Genomic DNA, 18440 nt, shown 5'->3' with positions numbered 1-18440 from the left:
AAAAAACTAATTTGTGGCATGCTGCGTGTGAATGAAAGGTCAAGCAAGTATATGGGGTTGATGACCTAAATTATAAATACTTTATTTATTTAATAAAATCAACTTAAACATGTATACGGAGAAATTTATAGTGTCACTATAATAGACGAGACTTGATCGACTTGGTCATTTGAATCTTTAAGTGAGAAAGTGGGAGAGAGCGAGAGTAAAGAGAACGAGATTTTAAGAGAGCAAGATTTTAATTGAGAAAGTGGGAGAAAGCGAGATTGTAGAGAGCAAAATTTTGAGCGAGAAACTGGGAGAGAGCGAGATTAGAGGGAGCGAGATTGTACTAAAAGCAACAAAGAAAAATCTTTTGGTATTGCAAATAAAACCGAAACTACTAATTTAAATATACCTAAGTATCAACTACCTTTCAACAAAATTTGTTCAAGAATTACCATAAGATGCAAGCACAACTTTCATAAAAGAGTAATGCATAGAAAAAGGGCAAGTCCAATACTAGTCTCGATCATTTGATTCAAGCATTTCCCGCAACTCTACAGCTGTTTACTAACTAAATCAGATGAATTTTGAGGGTCTGCTGAAACAATAGCACTTTTCATAGACTTGCTTACACAAACAATAGTATTTTTCTTACAATTTTTGTTGTGTTTTCCCTGAATATGGGGTGAGAAAAATGAAGATTGTGATGGAGATAACCATCACCTTAGGATTACGATAAACATGGTCATCCCTAACGCGTTACGTCATAAAATGCAGTAGTCACTCTAACGGCAGCATTTTAGAATTCATATGTTTTTTAGGGTGGGTCATTAATTATAAAGGTGCTTGTGAAAAGATCATCTGTATAAAGATCTCTAAAACCATACAGATTGAATTCTAACTTTCTTCGCACCATAAGGACCAAAAATTTGTAAATATTAGAAAGAAACAGCTAATTAGCTAACATGGGCCGTGGCCTTTCCATTTTATCTGTCATGTTAGATTCAGTTCAAATCCCTCAAAGTGCAGCTTCAAGTTCCCTAATAGAAAAAGGCTAAAGGAGGATGAACAAGAGTACCATACAAAACTGCCTGAAGAAGATATGATAAATACACCAGATTGACTTGATTCAACGTCGCACCAAATCTATTAACTTACAATTGGTTTTCTTGAATGAACTGAGACAGCCTAACTTCAAGGTCTACTTTTCTTCTCTTTAGCCGAATGTTGAAATGAGGAAAGTCTTGTATATGCTCATGAACTTTGCCACAAAAGCTGTATTATCAGACCAAAAGAATAGTTCAAAAATTTGTGTGAGAGAGAATTTAGGCCTCTTTCCAGATGAGTATATGAACTTGAGAACAGGAAATCTTCTTACAAATGTTAGAACAAGAGTCAAATCATGATATAAAAGCATGTACTATCAGTCTCAAAACTCATTACTCTAAATTGCATGAAACATTTTTATTTTCGGCTGAACATGGATAGCCAAACATTTTCAAATTATTGAATTGTTTGATAGTATCCATTACTTGACGGATTAAAAGTTCTTACAATGAAATAAAGATCGTGGCTAACTAATAGAACTTGAGGAAAAAGGAAAAACATAGATGTTATATTTTCGTGTCAAAACTGGTGTATTAATAAACATTTGAAAGCAAGTTAAAATAAGAGTTAGTTTAAAAATAGTTAGTCGTTATTTAGCACGTATAAAACATTTTCCCTATAAATAAAGCACCCCTCGCTCATTTGAGGAGAGATTCAATTTGATTTTAAAAAAACTAGAGTTTGGTTTACACCAATAGTGGTATCAGAGCAACACATCCTCGGGGGAATGGCAGGAAGAAAAAACGTCCATCCAAGAGGAGGAGTTGATGCTCCAGCGTTAGACCAAGAGGTGGAAAGACACTTTCGCCCTCTCTTCAAGAACCACCACGAGACGCTTGCTGTCCGTGGAAGCCACGTTGGAGGGAATTCAAGGCTCGTTAAACAATCTGGAAGAAATAGTAGCGAGGCTCGTGAAAAGGATGGATGGAATGGTGGCTCCGGGCCAAGTTGAAGAAGAAGCACCGACATTCAATCAAAATTGGGGAAGGAGAAGCTGAGGAGCTAAAGGGCCAAGAAATTTTCAGTTCCAGCAAGAAAATCTTCAAGAAAACAGTCCAAGAATTCATAGGCTTCTCCAAGAAAATCCAAAAAGACGTCCAAATATGCAAGAAAGGCATCAAGAATTCCAAAATTGGAATTCTTCGAGTGAAGATGATCTACTTTGATGCAAGAAGACGCCGAGAAGGGAGATATGAAGCTAAAGGGGATCCTTATGACTTCAAAATGAAGATAGACTTACCGTTTTACAATGGTAAGCATGACACTGAAACGTTTCTTGATTGGTCGAGAACACGGAAAACTTCTTTGATTACGTGAATACGCCAGATCACAAGAGTCGAAAAGGTATTATTAGTAGCTTTCAAGTTGAAAGGAGGTGCATCCGCATGGTGGGATCAATTGGAGGTGAATCGCCAAAGACAAGGCAAGTGGCCTATTCGAATGTGGGAGAAAATGAAGAAGTTGATGAAAGGGAGATTTCTCCCTCCAAATTACGAGCATACATTGTATAACCAGTATTAAAATTGTAGACAAGGCTCTTGGTCAGTAGCTGATTTCGTGGAGGAGTTCCATCGTTTGGGGGCAAGAACCAACTTGGCTGAAAATGAACAACACATGATTGCACGCTTCATTGGTGGGCTGAGAATGGACATCAAAGAGAAGGTAAAACTCCAACAATTCAATTTGTTGGCCGATGTGATTGCTTTTGCTGAAACAGTGGAAGAACTCAATGAAATTCGCTTCAAGAAAGCTTAAAAAAAGACCCCATGGAAGCCTTCACAAGTAGGAGAATGAATTCCTCATTCAGAGTTGCTAACCAACCATCATCCACATCCTCGACCAAAGAAAAGGAGAAAGAAAGTCTTGGGGAGGCCGTGGAAAAGAACTCTAAAGCTGCCAACAAGAGGAAATCCCAAAATCCTTACAACTGGCCTACATTTGGCAAATGCTTTCGATGCAACCAAGCTGGTCATTTGTCCAATGAATTCCCTCAAAGAAAGAGGGTAGCCTATTTGGAAGAAGACGAAGAAGCTTTGACTGAGCACAGTGAAGAAGTTGAAGAAGAAACCGAGCTTATTGAACCGGATGATGGAGATAGAGTATCTTGTATTCTCCAAAGGATGTTAATCGCTCCCAAAGAGATTCAAACCCCAAAGACATTGCCTCTTTAAGACACGATGCACGATTAATGACAAGGTGCGCAATGTCATCATTGATAGTGGAAGCAGTGACAACTTTGTCGTGGCAACCTTTAATCTCAAGGTGGAAGCTCATCCAAATTCTTATAATTATAAAAGATAGGTTGGGTGAAAAAAAAACGGAGAGGCACAAGTGAATGAAATATGTACCATCTCCCTTTCAATTAGCAGTAGTTATTAAAACCAAATAATGTGTGATGTGCTTGAAATGGATGTTTGTCATATACTCTTGGGAAGACCATGACACTAGTGAATGAAATATGTACCATCCCCAGTTATAAAAACCAAATAATGTGTGATATGCATGCTCGGTGGATTTCATTCATACAAAGATTTGAATTTGTAATCAAGCATCAATCTAGAAAGGAGAATAAGGTTGTTGATGCTCTTAGTCGAAAGAGTTTGATTCTAACTACACTAGCTACGGAAGTGATTGCATTTTCTCACCTAACAAAATTGTATGAAGATAATCGAGATTTTGCCCATATTTGGTACAAGGGTACTCACTTCCTAAATGCTGAAGCCTTCCACATTGTGGACGACTTCTTATTCAAAGGAGAACAACTGTGTATCCCTTACACATCTCTTTGAGAAGCCCTCCTGAAAGATACACATTCCGAAGGCCTAGCAGAGCATTTTGGCCCAGACAAACGGTTCTATTGGCCATGGTTTCGAAATGATGTCAATAATTTCGCTAAAAGGTGTGTTTGTTTGCCAGAAAGCCAAAGGAACATCTACAAATGCTAAACTATATACTCCATTACCAATCTCTACAACCATTTGGGAAGACCTATCGGTTGATTTTGTTCTCGGTCTACCCAAAACACAAAAAGGGTATGATGCAATCATGGTGGTAATGGATCGTTTCAGCAAAATGGCCTATTTTCTAGCATGCAAGAAAACGAGCGATGCAGTCTATATTGCTAACATCTTCTTTAGAAAGGTAGTTTGTCTTCATAGAGTACCTAAATCAATCGTCTCAGATAGGGACGTGAAATTCCTTAGTCATTTTTAGCGTATTTTGTGAAAGAAGTTTGACACTAGCTTGAAAATTTAGCACCACTTCACATCCACAAACGGACGACCAAACAGAAGTCACCAACAGAACCTTGGGAAATCTTCCAACGAGCACTAGCGATCACGAATAGTGGACACTATCCAAAGAACTTCCTTCTATTCTCCCGCAAGAAATAAGGATTGTGGGATCCTTTTAAGAAATGGAATTGCTGAGAGAAAGATTAAGAGTTCATTTTTTTTCTCTCTTTTTTTTTTTTGGTAATTCTTACCGAATATCCCAAGTGTGTGTTACGTGAGATTGAAGATTGAGGAAGAGTTATCAACTTCCTCTCTTCTAACTTCTAATAACTCCCTTTTGGGAGTTATTTAAATTTAATTTAATATGTTTATACATTAAATCTTATTTAATATATATCAATGAATTAATAATATTAATTAATTAAAAATTAAACATCATATATTTAATTTCATTTGAATCAAATTCATATGATTTCCTCTCACATGACATATAGTTTTAATATGAATCTCATTCATATTTTTTGTAACCCATAATATTTATAAGAATCACATTCATATAATTAATATTTGAATTTTATTTAAATATATTATTTTCATACATAGTATTGATTACAAATCATATTTATAATTAATTATATATTATAATGTATCGATATGCATTATCTTTATTTGAATTTCATTCAAATATTTTTCTCTTTTATATATAGTATTAATTATAAATCATAATTAACTATGTACTATAATGTATAAATATACATTATACTTTATATTAATCACATTAATATAAAATTTTCCTTAAATAACCAATCAACAGTAAGTCGACCCTTCACGAATCGCTCATAACTACAAATGGGTTAAATTACCATTTTACCCCTGTAGTTATATCTAAGTACCACTACTCCCTCTAATGAACAATTAGTTATAGTTCAACTATACAATAGACTCTTCTCTGACTAGTGAGAGGGTGAGATGCCTCATTGTTCAAGACCCGAGATCAGCCTTTAAGAGAGCAATTCATCTACTTACCCTAAAATCGAAAAGGAGTGAATTTTATTTTGTGTAGTTATGTTCCTAGCCCCCTACTCGAACAAATCCCTAAAATGGTAGACATATTGAGTAAGTGAATCTGACCACTCTCACCTATGCAGATCAAAGGATTTTCCTCATAAACATGAGTTCACAACTCACTCAGGATTAAGGTCCAGTCACCTATTGGGTTATATGTCTTAACACTCGCAGTTTGTAAACTTTAAATATATTTTATTCGGAATAAAGTTATTATTGAGGTTTATTCAATAAAGTTGTTTTTGAATATGTAAATTGCAATTTTAGATTTCTAAATTCAATAAACTAACAAACTCATGGCTATGAACATGAATAACTTTATGTAGAAACATAAATGAGGATCAAGTTTGAGTATATAGCCCAAATAGTCTATAAGTATATGGATAATGTTACATACCTTATCCTGGGGACACTATGGATGCAACTCATTTTGTATATTGATACAAACAATGTGATCTCAAAACCATTCATGTGGAGACATGCGACTAGAGGCATCCTATAAAAAAGATGTTTACATATGATCGGACCACGAAAGAGTCACTTTTCTTTCCAACGACTGTATATTGTTAAAACTGACTATTTCAATTTGATGAGGTTTCTCGATCTCAATCCTAAGCTAACTATGAACTCCTGTTTATTCGAGATCATCCTTTAATCTGCATGGGTGAGAGTGACTCAACATTGCCACTCAATAAGCCTCCCATTTTAGGGGTAAGACTAGATAGATAGCTGAGGATATAGTCCTGCAAAATTGAATTCACTCAGACCCATTTCAGGGTTAGTAGGTAGGTTGTTCCCTTAAGTACTGAGTCCTAGTTTTCAACAAGGGGCCTCGCTCTCTCTATTGCTAAGAGGAGCTCAGTTTATTGGTAGGACCATAAACTAATTGTTCATTAGCAGATCAGCGGAGACTTGGAAAGCAAGATGTATTATAAGGGTAAAACGGTAATTTTGACCGAGCTATAATACGAATGACCTAAGAATGAACAACTTACTGATTATGTTTAAATCAAGGGGACAGAAATATATATACAGTGAGAAGAGTCCAACTACTGAGCTATAGTGGAGTGTCTCGGTAGTAACGAATATTGATCAACTCGATGAAAGGAGTTTAACCAATTAATCTCGTATCTTTGGAGCTCATGATCTGTAAGTCCATTAAGTCCTTTTACAAACTTGTAAAATGATTAAACCTTAGAATAGCGTGTTGAGAGAATTTGAAATGTTCAAATTCGGTTTAGGTTTGGATTATTATATTCGATATAATTAAACATTTAACTAAATGAACTAAACGGATCTAGAGAGTTAAAAATATTTAAACGTGATTTAAATATTAATTACATGAATAGGGATTCATGTTTGTATCAGGTGTATTTAATATTTGATATAAAATTAATTGTTGAATTCATTAAATTTATTAATTAATTATTTAAAATAAATTTGAATTTGAAAATTTCGAATTCTAAATCAAATTTCTTTTAAATTCAATTTTATTTTATCAGAAAATAAGTGGATCAATCTACCCAAAACACAAAAAGGGTATGATGCAATCATGGTGGTAGTGGATCGTTTCAGCAAAATGGCCTATTTTCTAGCATGTAGGAAAACGAGTGATGCAGTCTATATTGCTAACATCTTCTTTAGAGAGGTAGTTTGTTTTCATAGAGTACCTAAATCAATCGTCTCAGATAGGGACGTGAAATTCCTTAGTCATTTTTGGCGTACTTTGTGAAAGAAGTTTGACACTAGCTTGAAATTTAGCACCACTTCACATCCACAAACTGACGACCAAACAGAAGTCACCAATAGAACCTTGGGAAATCTTGTACGATGCATAGGTGGATCGAGATCGAAGAAATGGGATTTGTCCCTTGCTCAATTGGAGTTTTCCTTTAATAACATGAAGAATAGATCAACAGGAAGATGCCCCTTCAAAGTAGTATACACTCAACCTCCTAGACTCACATTAGACCTTGCCAACTTACCCTCTTCTGTGGATGTTAGTCTTGTATCGCTGGGAGTGAGCTCCACGTGGTTTGTACTTGATAAGGTGGTCAACTCTATATCGATAGTTCTAGTTCCAGCCTGAGAAGAAAAACAAAAAATGAAGGGCGTAGAAATAGAGAGAGAAAGAGATGATGAGAATATAGAGATAAACAGCCAAAAAACAGCTTCAACTAATTAAAATTTATGCTATTCCTACAATATTCAGAAGTAGTAATCAGAAAAACTGATAACTAAAAATCTCTATCCCCACAATCTGAATTCAATTGCTTTCCAAGGCATCTGGAAAGAGACATCACTACCATTTGGTTTTTTGTTTTCATTTTGTAAAAGAACGCCTATACACACACACACCCCTTTCACCTATAAATTTTTTGCTCAACTATCTACTCTCTACCAAAACTTTCAAAACCCAAGCCATTTTTTTAAAACTTATCATTATTCTTTTTTTTCTTTTTACCATTGTAAGAAATCGAGCAAAAACATGCTTAATTTTCAAAAATCAAATGGTTACCAAATGGGCTTAAACAACCGAAACTTACATCAACTTTCCACGTTTTGTTCTCCACCTTCACCTGCAGCCAAAAGGCAAGAGATGATCAAATACAAGAAACAGTCAGAGAAAACAAACTAATCACACAATTCCCCAGAATAAAAGCACAAAAACAAAAAGTAAGAGCCTATACTTTCTCCGCACTGGCTCCGAACATCTGCCGGATGAGGGCCATGACTAGGGTTTTCTTTCCGGAACCGGAGGGGCCATAGAAGAGCAAATGAGGGCAGTCCTGTTCGGTAACCTAGGAGAATATTTACGGAAAACCCACATCAAAATCGCCGAATTGAAGTGTGAATTCATGAATGCAAGGAAAAAGTAATAGCGAAATTCGGTTACCAATTTCTTAAGATTCTGTGCTACGTCTTGGTGAACTGTGATCTGGTCTAAGGTTTTAGGGCGATACTTGTCGACCCACAGCATCTTCTTCGGCCTTTGGACAAAGAGAAAGAAGAAGTGTGTGTGAAAGAGAGAGAAAAGGCTTGAAATGGCGGGAAAAAGAAACAGAACCAATGGATTGATGAGAATGGGAAAAGAGAGCCCCAGCTGGAGTAGGGTGTGGACTGTCAACTATTGACAGAAATGGGCTTCATAAAATATGATTGTGAAATATGCCTAAAAATGAAGTACCGAAGTACCATTTTCAAATATGTATACTTTTTTTAAATGGATTTTATCAAATTATTACCTGATTTTAAAAATATTTAGCATGATTTATGTTTTCACAATTATATGAATTTTCACAATTCCAAATTGGTTTTTCAATTATTAAAATAAATTTTCAAAATTGATTTAACATTTTTAAATTTTGTGAAAAATCAAATTTTGCAAAAATTGGGTAAAATTTGGGATATATATATATAGAATCTCGGTGCACTGAGAAAACTCAAATATATCAAATTTTGATGTTAATTATGCCCGAAATTTTACCAAGAAAGTCCAAATATATAGAATTTCGGTGTTTTTTGCCAAAATTAACACCAAGATCCACGTGAATTTTTCAAATTATACGTCATCTCTCTAAATCTTATACCAACTCTTATTTCTTCTCGAGTTTCCTCTTGCAATATTTACTAAATCTTATATAAACTCTTGCAAATCTTACCTCCAATATTTATTTACAAGAATTTCAAAATGGATTTTACCGTTTCAAAATTCTTCAAATTGTGTAATATTTAGTAGTGTGATTTTTTAATTATGGAAAGATTTGGGAAGATTAACCGTATGTAATCTGGCAAGATGTAGCGAGACAAGATCCAAAACAATTGATAAGTTAAAAAAATAAAACTTTTAAGGTGGTCTCATCCAGGATGGACCCAAAAAAAACTATTTAAACGAATTTTCAAGAAGCGTACTAGTTTAAAAGTTTTAAGTGTTGTTTATGACAATTTTCCTCTTAAAATTAATGAAATATGTCTAAAAGGATCCAACGTTCATAAAATTTTACCAGTTTTACCTGTGCAAGCACAAGATAGACCCTATTATCGCGAAGGGTTTAGAAAGATCATACCAATTTTTCTAGGTGTATTTGAACAAAGATATCATTTTTATATATTAGATTTAAGATTTAATTGTTTGGATACCTTTGGTTTTGGAATCAATTTTAAAAGTTTAAGATTACATTTTTAAAATTAATCAACTTAAATTATTTCTACCCCCCACCTTGTTTGGCCTCCCCGATTTGGCCAAGCTACTCAGGAGATTTACGACACTCTAAAAAAAGGAAAAGAAGTCTGATGAAAAATATGGAAGGATCCAATTAAATTGAAGGAGGAGGAGAATAGATTGAAATTTTAAAAAAAAAATCGTAAAAGAAAAAAGGGTGGAGGCAGCATGTATTTGTTGGGATGAAAAAAAAAACAACTAGTTTGTGGCGGGTTGCGTGTGAATGGAAGGTCAAGTAAGTATATGGGGTTGATGACCTAAATTATAAACACTTTATTTATTTAATAAATTCTAACTTAAAAATGTATATGGAGAAATTTATAGTGTCACTATATAATAGCAGAGACTTGATCAACTTGGTCATTTGAATCTTTAAGCGAGAAAATGGGAGAGAGCGAGAGTAGAGAGAGCGAGATTGTAGGAGAGAGCGAAATTTCGAGCGAGAAACTGGGAGAGAGCGAGATTGGAGGGGGCGAGATTGTATTAAAAGCAACAAAGAAAAACCTTTTGGTATAGCAAATAAAACTGCAACTACTAATTTAAATATACCTAAGTATCAACTACCTTTCAACAAAATTTGTTCAAGAATTACCATAAGATGCAAGCACAACTTTCATAAAAGAGTAATGCATAGAAAAAGGGCAAGTCCAATACTAGTCTTGATCATTTGATTTAAGCATCTCCCGCAACTCTACAGCTGTTTACTCACTAAATCAGATGAATTTTGAGGGTCTGCTGAAACAATAGCACTTTTCATGGACCTTCTTACAGAAACATCTCCTACAGCCCTAGTAACTTTAGAATTCTGGACTTCAGTAGTGCCTTTTTTGCGTTTACCAGCTTTTGAAGTTGTTTGTTTCTCTTCAATGATCCACACACATACACGGATGAGTTAATAAATGAATGAGGTTAGAATGGAAAAACGGATATAGGAAATGTGCCGCAACTAAATCCAAATAAGAAAGACGAGCTACATAAAAGGTTAAAAGTTAAAAGATGTCTAACTATATTCAGATTCAAAGAATGGGATGTTAAGAGAATATGGATAAAAAGGCTACCTCTCCTTTCATAATCTTCTGTTTGCAGTGCTTGCAATTAGCACGTGAAGTTTGTTTGAGAGAGCGAGATTTGAGCGAGACAGTGGGAGAGAGCGAGAGTGGAGCGAGCAAAATTTTAGGAGAGAGCGAGATTATGAACGCGAAAGTGGGAGAGAGCGAGATTGGAGAAGCAAGATTGTAGGAGAGAGCGAGATTTTGAGCGAGAAAGTGGGAGAGAGCGAGATGTTGAGCAAGAAAGTGGGAGAGAGTGAGATTGTAGGAGAGAGCGAGAGTTTAAGTGAGAAAGTGAGAGAGTGTGAGATTGGAGAGAGCGAGATCGTGGGAGAGATTCTGCCACGTGGTCTGCCACCCGGGTATATGATTTCACTACCCTAAATCTGTCAATACTTTTCCAAAACGGGAAAATTAAAAGGATATTGTCCTTTTAGAAACTATTTAGGAAAATATTGTTGTTTTCAAACTATTTGTAAAAATATTGTTGTTTTTTTTTTTAAATAGGTCGAATTTTGAACGCTCGACCTTCCCCTTTCGTTATTTTTGTACGTCGAACTTTGAACCCTCGACCTTGCCCTAACATTATTATTGAGTCTGTTTAATTATCATTCCGGAGACCTTCATCATAATTATTTGATGTGGAGAGAACGAAAAACCTTCCTCATTCCGGAGACCTTCCTCATAACACTCATAATTATTTGATGTGTTAAAAATAATTTTGTATTGGGAGAGAACGAAAGAGGGAAGATTAAGAGATAGAGCGAGATATTGAGAGAGAGCGAGAAATTGAGAGAGCGGAGAGCGGAAAGAGCGAGAAATTGAGAGAGTGAGAGCGGAGTGAGCGAGAATTTGAGAGAGCGTGAGATTTTCCAGTTTTTTTCTTTTTAACTTGGGAGTTTCCAGATTGATATGTTATTCTTTCTAACCCATTTGGAAACACACTCGTTTGGATAAATCTTTTAGAATTTAACTGCTATTACTCGTAGATGGGGCCATTTCATCTTTTTGGTTCATCTTATTCTTATGCTTTTTTATTGTTGCTTGATATCATAAAGATTTTATTATTATTTATAATTTTTTTTTTTAAAAAAAAAAAACTCCATCAAAATCTTGACCTCACTACTGTGATTAAACTTTCTGTTTTTTATATCAATAATACAGTCTTATTTATAGACTTGCATGTGAAGGTTTTGAGTATTGATTTTATTTATTATGTCCCCAAATTATTATCTAAAATATGTAAATTTGAATATTGAAGTTTTTTTTACCTAACTTTTTAGATTTAGACTATCTGATGTTACTATTTATGTTAGTGACATTTAAAAGCTTCTATATCAAAATAATTACTATTAATAATATATAAAAAGAATAAATTAAAAAAATAATATCTCATAAAAATAAAAAAATTAAAATTAAATATCTCATTTATATAAAAATAATAACAAAAATCAATGTGTCCCACAAGGCGGACGTCGTCGATTTCGAGCTAGTTGTCGTCGTCGACTTCGAACTTGAGGTTGCTCGAGTTCTTCTTGATGTTGCTCTGGTACCTCTGCAGGCGCTTCATAATATAAATATTCATCATGCTCTCCACGACCCCGACCATGTCCATGCACATATGAAGACGAAGGACTTGCCTCTGAGTCATAATGTCCTAAATCAAATGCTGGCATCATTGGACTAGCATAATCAGTTTGACTCTGCATCTGCATCATAGGGGACAACTCTTCCACATTATGTGCAACCTCATCAAACTCATCCTCTTCCCGAACAGGTCCTCTACGTCTAGGAGCTGGTGGAGGAACAATAGGTATATCGTACATATAATGAATTTCCTCCATATAGCTTTGATTGTCACTACATATAGCAAGAACCTGGTTCAGATCATTCGCAACATCACATAGTCTATGGTTGTTTGATCTTTGTGAATTATAAAACAATTAGACAATATTTAAAATAAATTTAAATTAAAAATAATTAGATAATATTCATTTACCAGATGACCCACAACTGCTCCCGGACGAGTGACGTAGCGCCTTGTGATATTATTATACCAATGAATATATTTCGGAGTGACATATGTGTCAAACTGTTCAAAAGAAACCTCAACTGCAATAAACCTTGCACGATAGTGCCATCGCACTACCAAATGTGCAACTTTTTCAAACCAATCTCCAGTCCTTAGGTCAATATCATGCAGTACGGGTTCAATATTACAAGGCGATGGGACATCCTGCTGAAAATCGAATTGTCTCAACACCCTGTTAGGAAGATACCATTCACCAATGTGAAAACTATGAGAGGACTCATCGTCCGCCATATGTTTTGACCATTCGTATAAAAATTAGGAAAAGTATGCATAATAATTTTGTATGGCTCCCAAATAACCTGAAACACAAAATATATTTTAATTAGAGAATATTAAAGACAAATACAATAAAAATGTGTATAAAATAATCAATTAGGTTCAGTGTAATATACTTGTTCAGGTTGAAGTAGATCAAACATGTATCTATATTGGCTTACTACATGTGTGGCTATACTAGTCACACAAAATTTGTCTCTCCACCTAAATTTTTAAATTGATAATTTAGAATTAACTAGACCAGTGATATAAAAATTAAATTGAATTGAATTAAAACAACATACCGAGAACCGTAGGCTCGTCCAACTAATTGAGCGTCATTAACATGTTGTAGCTGTGGAGCCATTGTTGGAAATCGCTCCCAAGCCCATAGTTGTAAAAGTATGAGAGGCCCAGCTGTCTCTCGAACCTCAGGTCTTGTTGTTTTGCATAGTTGTCTATACCCCACGAATACCGCCCCGCAACATGGATGTTAGCTAATAGTGGCAGGAACATCAAGTGAATAAAATGACTTGATTTATCTGAAAACAGACTTCCACCCATCATTTGTAGTATATATGCTCGCGCATATCTTATGACGGTTTTCTCATTTGCATCATCTGTGCGCTCACGAAATTGTGTTTCTAACCATATTAAACTTAACATCGATCCTTTAATCTTGTCGGCAGGTGGGGTCGCACCGAGGTACAGTTGACAAACTTCTAACCAGTCATCGTACATCACTCTGGTGACCGGCTCACCGTCAAACAGGTATCCCCAATAACACTTCTATGTCTCGTAGAGTGATAGTGCACTCTCATATGGAATGTATGCATCTCGGGCCCCCATCTCTCGACCAAGGCTGTGATCAGATGCTAGTCCAACTGAATAAATCCGAATCTAGCAACCCATAGAATCCAGATGTGCGCAGTAGCGGTAGTATTTGAGGGTGGAGCGGGATAGTGTGCTGGATAACTGCCTCTCGACGCCTGCAAGATATTTCTCCAATAGTACGATCTCGCCATACAACAGATGATCGATGAATGGATTGGCCGTACAAAACATCGGATCAACAGGTCCTGGGTTTAAACCCATGATCTGAAAAAAAAATATTTATTTCTCAATTAAGAAAATGTACAACTTAATTAGAAGAATAATGTACAACTTAATTAAAAGAATAATGTACAAGTTGATTAAAAGAATAATGTACAAGTTAATTAAAAGAATAATCTACAACTTAATTAAAAGAATAATATACAAGTTAATTAAAAGAATAATGTACAACTTAATTAAAAGAATAATGTACAAGTTAATTAAAAGAATAATGTATAATTTAATTAAAAGAAAAGAATAATGTACAAGTTAATTAAAATAATAATGTACAATTTAATTAAAAGAAATACAAATTTATAATAAAAAAATTGAATATACAATAAATTTATTTACTTTCCATAGATAGAGCGAGATTATAATCATTACTTTCCATATATACATGACCAATGAGAAAAAAAGCTAGTAATCATTAATGGAAAAATAACAACAATAACAGAGAGAGCGAGATCTTAGGAGAGAGCGAGACTGAGAGAGCGAGATCTTAGGAGAGAGCGAGATTGTAAGAGAGAGCGAGAGTCTTCACTTTATTAGAACTTTCCATAGAAATATATATAAAAAAAGAGATAGTCTTCACCAACGAGATTCTCGCTCTCTCCTACAATCTCGCTCTCTCCAACATTCTCGCTCTGAATCTCGCTTTGAATCGTTCTCTCCTAAAATCTCGTTCTCTCCTACTATCTCGCTTTGAATCTCGCTCTCTCTTTAATCTGCTTCAGCCCACTTATGTTCCTTGTCGAGGGTTGAAGTTTCGACATGTTTGTTCAACCTAATATACAAAATCAAGGGTGGATGTGTGTCGAAACTTCAACTCTCGACAATTTTCGAGGATTGAAGTTTCGGCCTATGTATTGTTTCCAAGTTTTTCTTTATTTGTCGAGTTCTCAATGTTCGACCTCCACATTAGTCGAGTTCTCAATGTTCGACCTCTGGCCTCGAACTCCTATTTCTCTAATAAGTTTCAAAACAACAATATTTCTCTAATAAGTTTTGAAAACAACAATATTAATATTAAAGGTCCTTTCCAAGACACCTATTTTTGAAAATATTTCCCCCAACCCTATTTTTGTCGTTATTTATTAAAAAAACATTATTTTTTTTTTAAAAAAAATTATATTTTGTCAATGTCATCCATTGAAATTTTGATATCGATATGGTCGTCAATACCGACGAGAATGATTTTGACAATGTTTTAAGCCCAAATAACGTTTACAAGAATTTCAAGAAGGCTTTCCTCTCATCTCCCACTTCACCGATTCTTCAAAAATTTCACAGATTATCGATTTCAGAGGATCCGGACTGCTTCCTCTACCTTCGCTCCGCCATTTCTCCCTCCCACCGTATTCTTCGTTGCTCGGATCATATTTTTTCAGTTCCATCTAGGGTTTGATATTTTTAAGTCTAATACTCCATTATACATTATAGCTAAGTTCAGACGAAAAATTTGAAGGTAATTCTATATTTGGACTATTCCCGGCTGACATTCCACCAAAGTTTTTATCCTTCCCCCTTTTTTGATTTTCGACGTGCGTTTAATTGAGAAATGCAATGGGTTTTTTTTATCCCTGTTCCTGTTTCGAGTTTTCGTGTATGAGTAAAGGAGGTTGAGATGTCGTTGTGATTGTATAGGGTTTTGGTTATTTTGTGTTGAATCTATTGTGTGGTTATTAACTATTTTGAATGTGTATTTTTTGTATTTTATTTTTGGTTGGAGGTGCTTGTAAACGCTGGGATTTATTGATTCATAAAGTGACTGTTTTAGTTTGTGACGCTCGGAGACTGTATGTTTAACTCTGAACTTATTTCATTGTTGGGTTTCAGGTTTAGCTTCATCCAATTGGGAATTTTAAGTTGAAGAGGAGAAAGTTCTTCTTTTTGGTGTATATTTTGTTTCTGGAACTTTAGCTGATTAACAATGTCGGTCACGGCGGGGGTTAGTGATACTGTAATTGCTGTTAGGGATAAACTTAGAGGTAAAATTGGACAAACAAAAGTTAAGAGGTACTGGCCTGGAAAGGGCTCCCGAGTGGGCGGATGATGCTGATGAAGATGGCGATATTAGGATGGCCAGGGCAGCAGCACTTGAGAAAGCATTTCCAAGTCAGGAAGATTCAGATCTATCTAGGAAGGATGACCCTAGGTTGCGCCGTCTAGCCGAGAGTAGGATAGATAATCAGGAGGAGATTAGAGCTGATCATCGACGTATTCGCCAAGCGGAGATTGTTTCGACCATTGAAGAGGAAACTCGAAGGCAGGAGGGATTAGATGCAGAGGAAGAGGACGAGGAGGCTTTGGAGGAAAGAAGAAGAAGAATCAAGGAAAAGTTGCGACAAAGGGAACTAGAAGAAGCTGCATTCCCTGAAGAAGAAGAGGAGGAGGAACCAGAGGAAGAGGAAGAAGAGGAGTCTGAGTATGAAACTGACTCAGAAGATGAACCTACTGGGATAGCAATGGTGAAGCCAATATTTGTTCCTAAATCAGAGAGAGAAACTATTGCTGAACAGGAACGTATTGAAGAGGAGGAAAGGTCTCTTGAGGAATTGAGAAAAAGGAGATTGGAGGAAAGGAAGGCAGAGACAGAGCACATTGTGGTTGAGGAGATTAGAAAGGATGAAGAGATCCAGAAGAATCTGGAAATGGAGGCAAATATTGCAGATGTGGATACTGATGATGAAATTAATGAAGCAGAAGAATATGAGGCTTGGAATGTTAGAGAGATTGCTAGGATCAAGAGGGATAGAGAACTCCGAGATGCAATGTTGAAGGAGAGGGAGGAGATTGAGAAGGTGAGGAATATGACTGAGGAAGAGAGGAGAGAGTGGGAGAGGAAGAATCCGAAACCTGCTCCACCACCTAAGCAGGAGTGGAAGTTTATGCAAAAATATTACCACAAGGGTGCGTTCTTCCAGGAAGATGCTGATGATAATGCTGGAAAACCGCTGGATCTGATTCTATTTTCCATCGTGATTTCTCTTCCCCAACTGGAGAAGATAAGATGGACAAGACAATATTGCCGAAGGTTATGCAAGTCAAGCACTTTGGTCGTAGTGGGAGAACTAAATGGACACATCTTGTCAAAGAAGATATGACCGACTGGAACAACACGTAAGTCTATTTAACCTAGTTTGCTTTCTGCTTCTCAGTTTCCTATTGTAAATTATTTCAATGTCATTTTTATTTCATAATCGAGTTTATACCCAGATTAAGTACAATATGATCCATTTTAAAAAAAAGCTTCTAATGTCTTGTCTACTTATATTGAGAGCGTGTTAAGTAGAGAATGAACAGAAAGAATTGTCGTATGAGCACGAGGTTTATAGACGTGCTGGCGTAATAGTGATGTTGAGGCTTTTAGTTTGTTTAAATATCTACATGGGAATATGAAGATATGGTTGGAGCAATGCCCTGTTTCCAAAGGTTCTTTGTTTGTTATTGTTTTTCCCCTTTTTTCTATTCTCATGCGGAAGTTATTCTGCAGTGTGAGTGATGTCAATTGTTTCTGTCATGCAGTTGGACCTATAATGATCCTCTTCGGGCAAAATACAATGCAAAAATGGCTGGAATGAATGCACCAATAGCGAAACCTAAAGGAAGCAAGAAGTTAAAGGATTGGGAATCTCGTTGAGTTTCAATGGCATAAAGCACGGTTAGAAAGCTTTTCTAGTTAGCCCTTTTCGTTGTTCAATTTGAAAAAATGCTTGCATAATGGGTTACCAAGATAGTTTGGCACCCAGTTTGCCTTCTCTTTCAAACTAGAGATGTTCCTGGATTTTGTATGTTGATGTAATATAATTACTCCCAAGTCATTACGTTCCCCTTTTGTTACAGTTGCTTTTTGGTTGGTATTTCTCGTTATTTACCAAATATGTTTTATCCTGTGTATGTAGAGTCCTAAAGCCCCCAATTCTTACTCTACACTTGATTCTCTATGAAGGACTCTCTCTCTCTCTGGTAAAAGAAGCAATTTCATTAATGATGAAGTGAAGCACTTATTGGTGATTACAATAGTAACCTCCAATTGGAGATTAAATATGATAAGCTATAATGGGCAAAAGGGTGTTTGAATTTCCATAAAGCGATCAAAAGAGTACTTGAAATGACAACCGTTTCGCTCACCCCAAAGTTTTTAGAAAATGCTCTGAGTGAGGGCCAACTAAAACGTCTATGAAGGACTTTTCCATGAGTAAAGTGATTTTAAGTAATTAATTAAGTATTTATTTAATAAGAAACGAAACCATATATTCAAAAACAAACAAAAGAGAACAACCTTGAATAGAGGCCAGGGTAGAGGCAATCCCCACCAAGGCATGGGCAACTACATT

At 35.6% G+C, this 18440-nt stretch overlaps 2 protein-coding genes and 1 pseudogene across 3 annotated transcripts; 1 reads left to right on the top strand and 2 right to left on the bottom strand.

Moving 5' to 3' along the window:
- Positions 1-7221: 7221 nt before the first annotated feature.
- On the bottom strand, positions 7222-8395 carry LOC120080294 (replication factor C subunit 3-like). Its single transcript, XM_090315020.1, has 4 exons — positions 8287-8395; positions 8081-8191; positions 7937-7969; positions 7222-7475 (listed from the first exon to the last, which is right to left on the bottom strand). The coding sequence occupies exons 1-4, from the start codon at positions 8368-8370 to the stop codon at positions 7338-7340; spliced, it is 366 nt and encodes a 121-aa protein (XP_090171146.1). The 5' UTR covers positions 8371-8395; the 3' UTR covers positions 7222-7337.
- Positions 8396-11994: 3599 nt separating this feature from the next.
- Positions 11995-14106, bottom strand: LOC150035565 (uncharacterized). The gene is made up of 3 exons (XM_090314814.1): positions 13314-14106; positions 12661-13052; positions 11995-12538 (listed from the first exon to the last, which is right to left on the bottom strand). Exons 2-3 carry the CDS (start codon positions 12982-12984, stop codon positions 12113-12115), a joined length of 750 nt encoding a protein of 249 aa, XP_090170940.1. The 5' UTR covers positions 12985-13052; positions 13314-14106; the 3' UTR covers positions 11995-12112.
- A 1323-nt stretch (positions 14107-15429) lies between these two features.
- LOC150035564 (uncharacterized) lies at positions 15430-17933 on the top strand (annotated as a pseudogene). The gene is made up of 3 exons (XR_016530183.1): positions 15430-15568; positions 15940-17223; positions 17629-17933. The product of XR_016530183.1 is annotated as an uncharacterized LOC150035564 (transcript).
- Positions 17934-18440: the final 507 nt, after the last annotated feature.

The sequence above is a fragment of the Benincasa hispida genome, chromosome 6 (genome assembly GCF_027475165.1).
Source record: "Benincasa hispida cultivar pf3 chromosome 6, pf3_genome.v1.1, whole genome shotgun sequence".
Lineage (NCBI taxonomy): Eukaryota > Viridiplantae > Streptophyta > Magnoliopsida > Cucurbitales > Cucurbitaceae > Benincasa > Benincasa hispida.
Note: the sequence above shows the minus strand (reverse complement) of the source record. Positions and strands in the feature narration are given on the sequence as shown.

What these genes read in the sequence shown, in the direction of transcription:
- LOC120080294 (XM_090315020.1), bottom strand. Translation starts at nt 8,370, where the DNA reads ATGCTGTGGGTCGACAAGTATCGCCCTAAAACCTTAGACCAGATCACA. An exon ending in CACAGAATCTTAAGAAATTG is followed by an intron (nt 8,192 to 8,286) that starts GTAACCGAATTT and finishes ATATTCTCCTAG; the next exon opens with GTTACCGAACAGGACTGCCC. An exon ending in ACAAAACGTGGAAAGTTGAT is followed by an intron (nt 7,476 to 7,936) that starts GTAAGTTTCGGT and finishes TTTTCTTCTCAG; the next exon opens with GCTGGAACTAGAACTATCGA.
- LOC150035565 (XM_090314814.1), bottom strand. Translation starts at nt 12,984, where the DNA reads ATGGCGGACGATGAGTCCTCTCATAGTTTTCACATTGGTGAATGGTAT. An exon ending in GAGCAGTTGTGGGTCATCTG is followed by an intron (nt 12,539 to 12,660) that starts GTAAATGAATAT and finishes GATCTGAACCAG; the next exon opens with GTTCTTGCTATATGTAGTGA.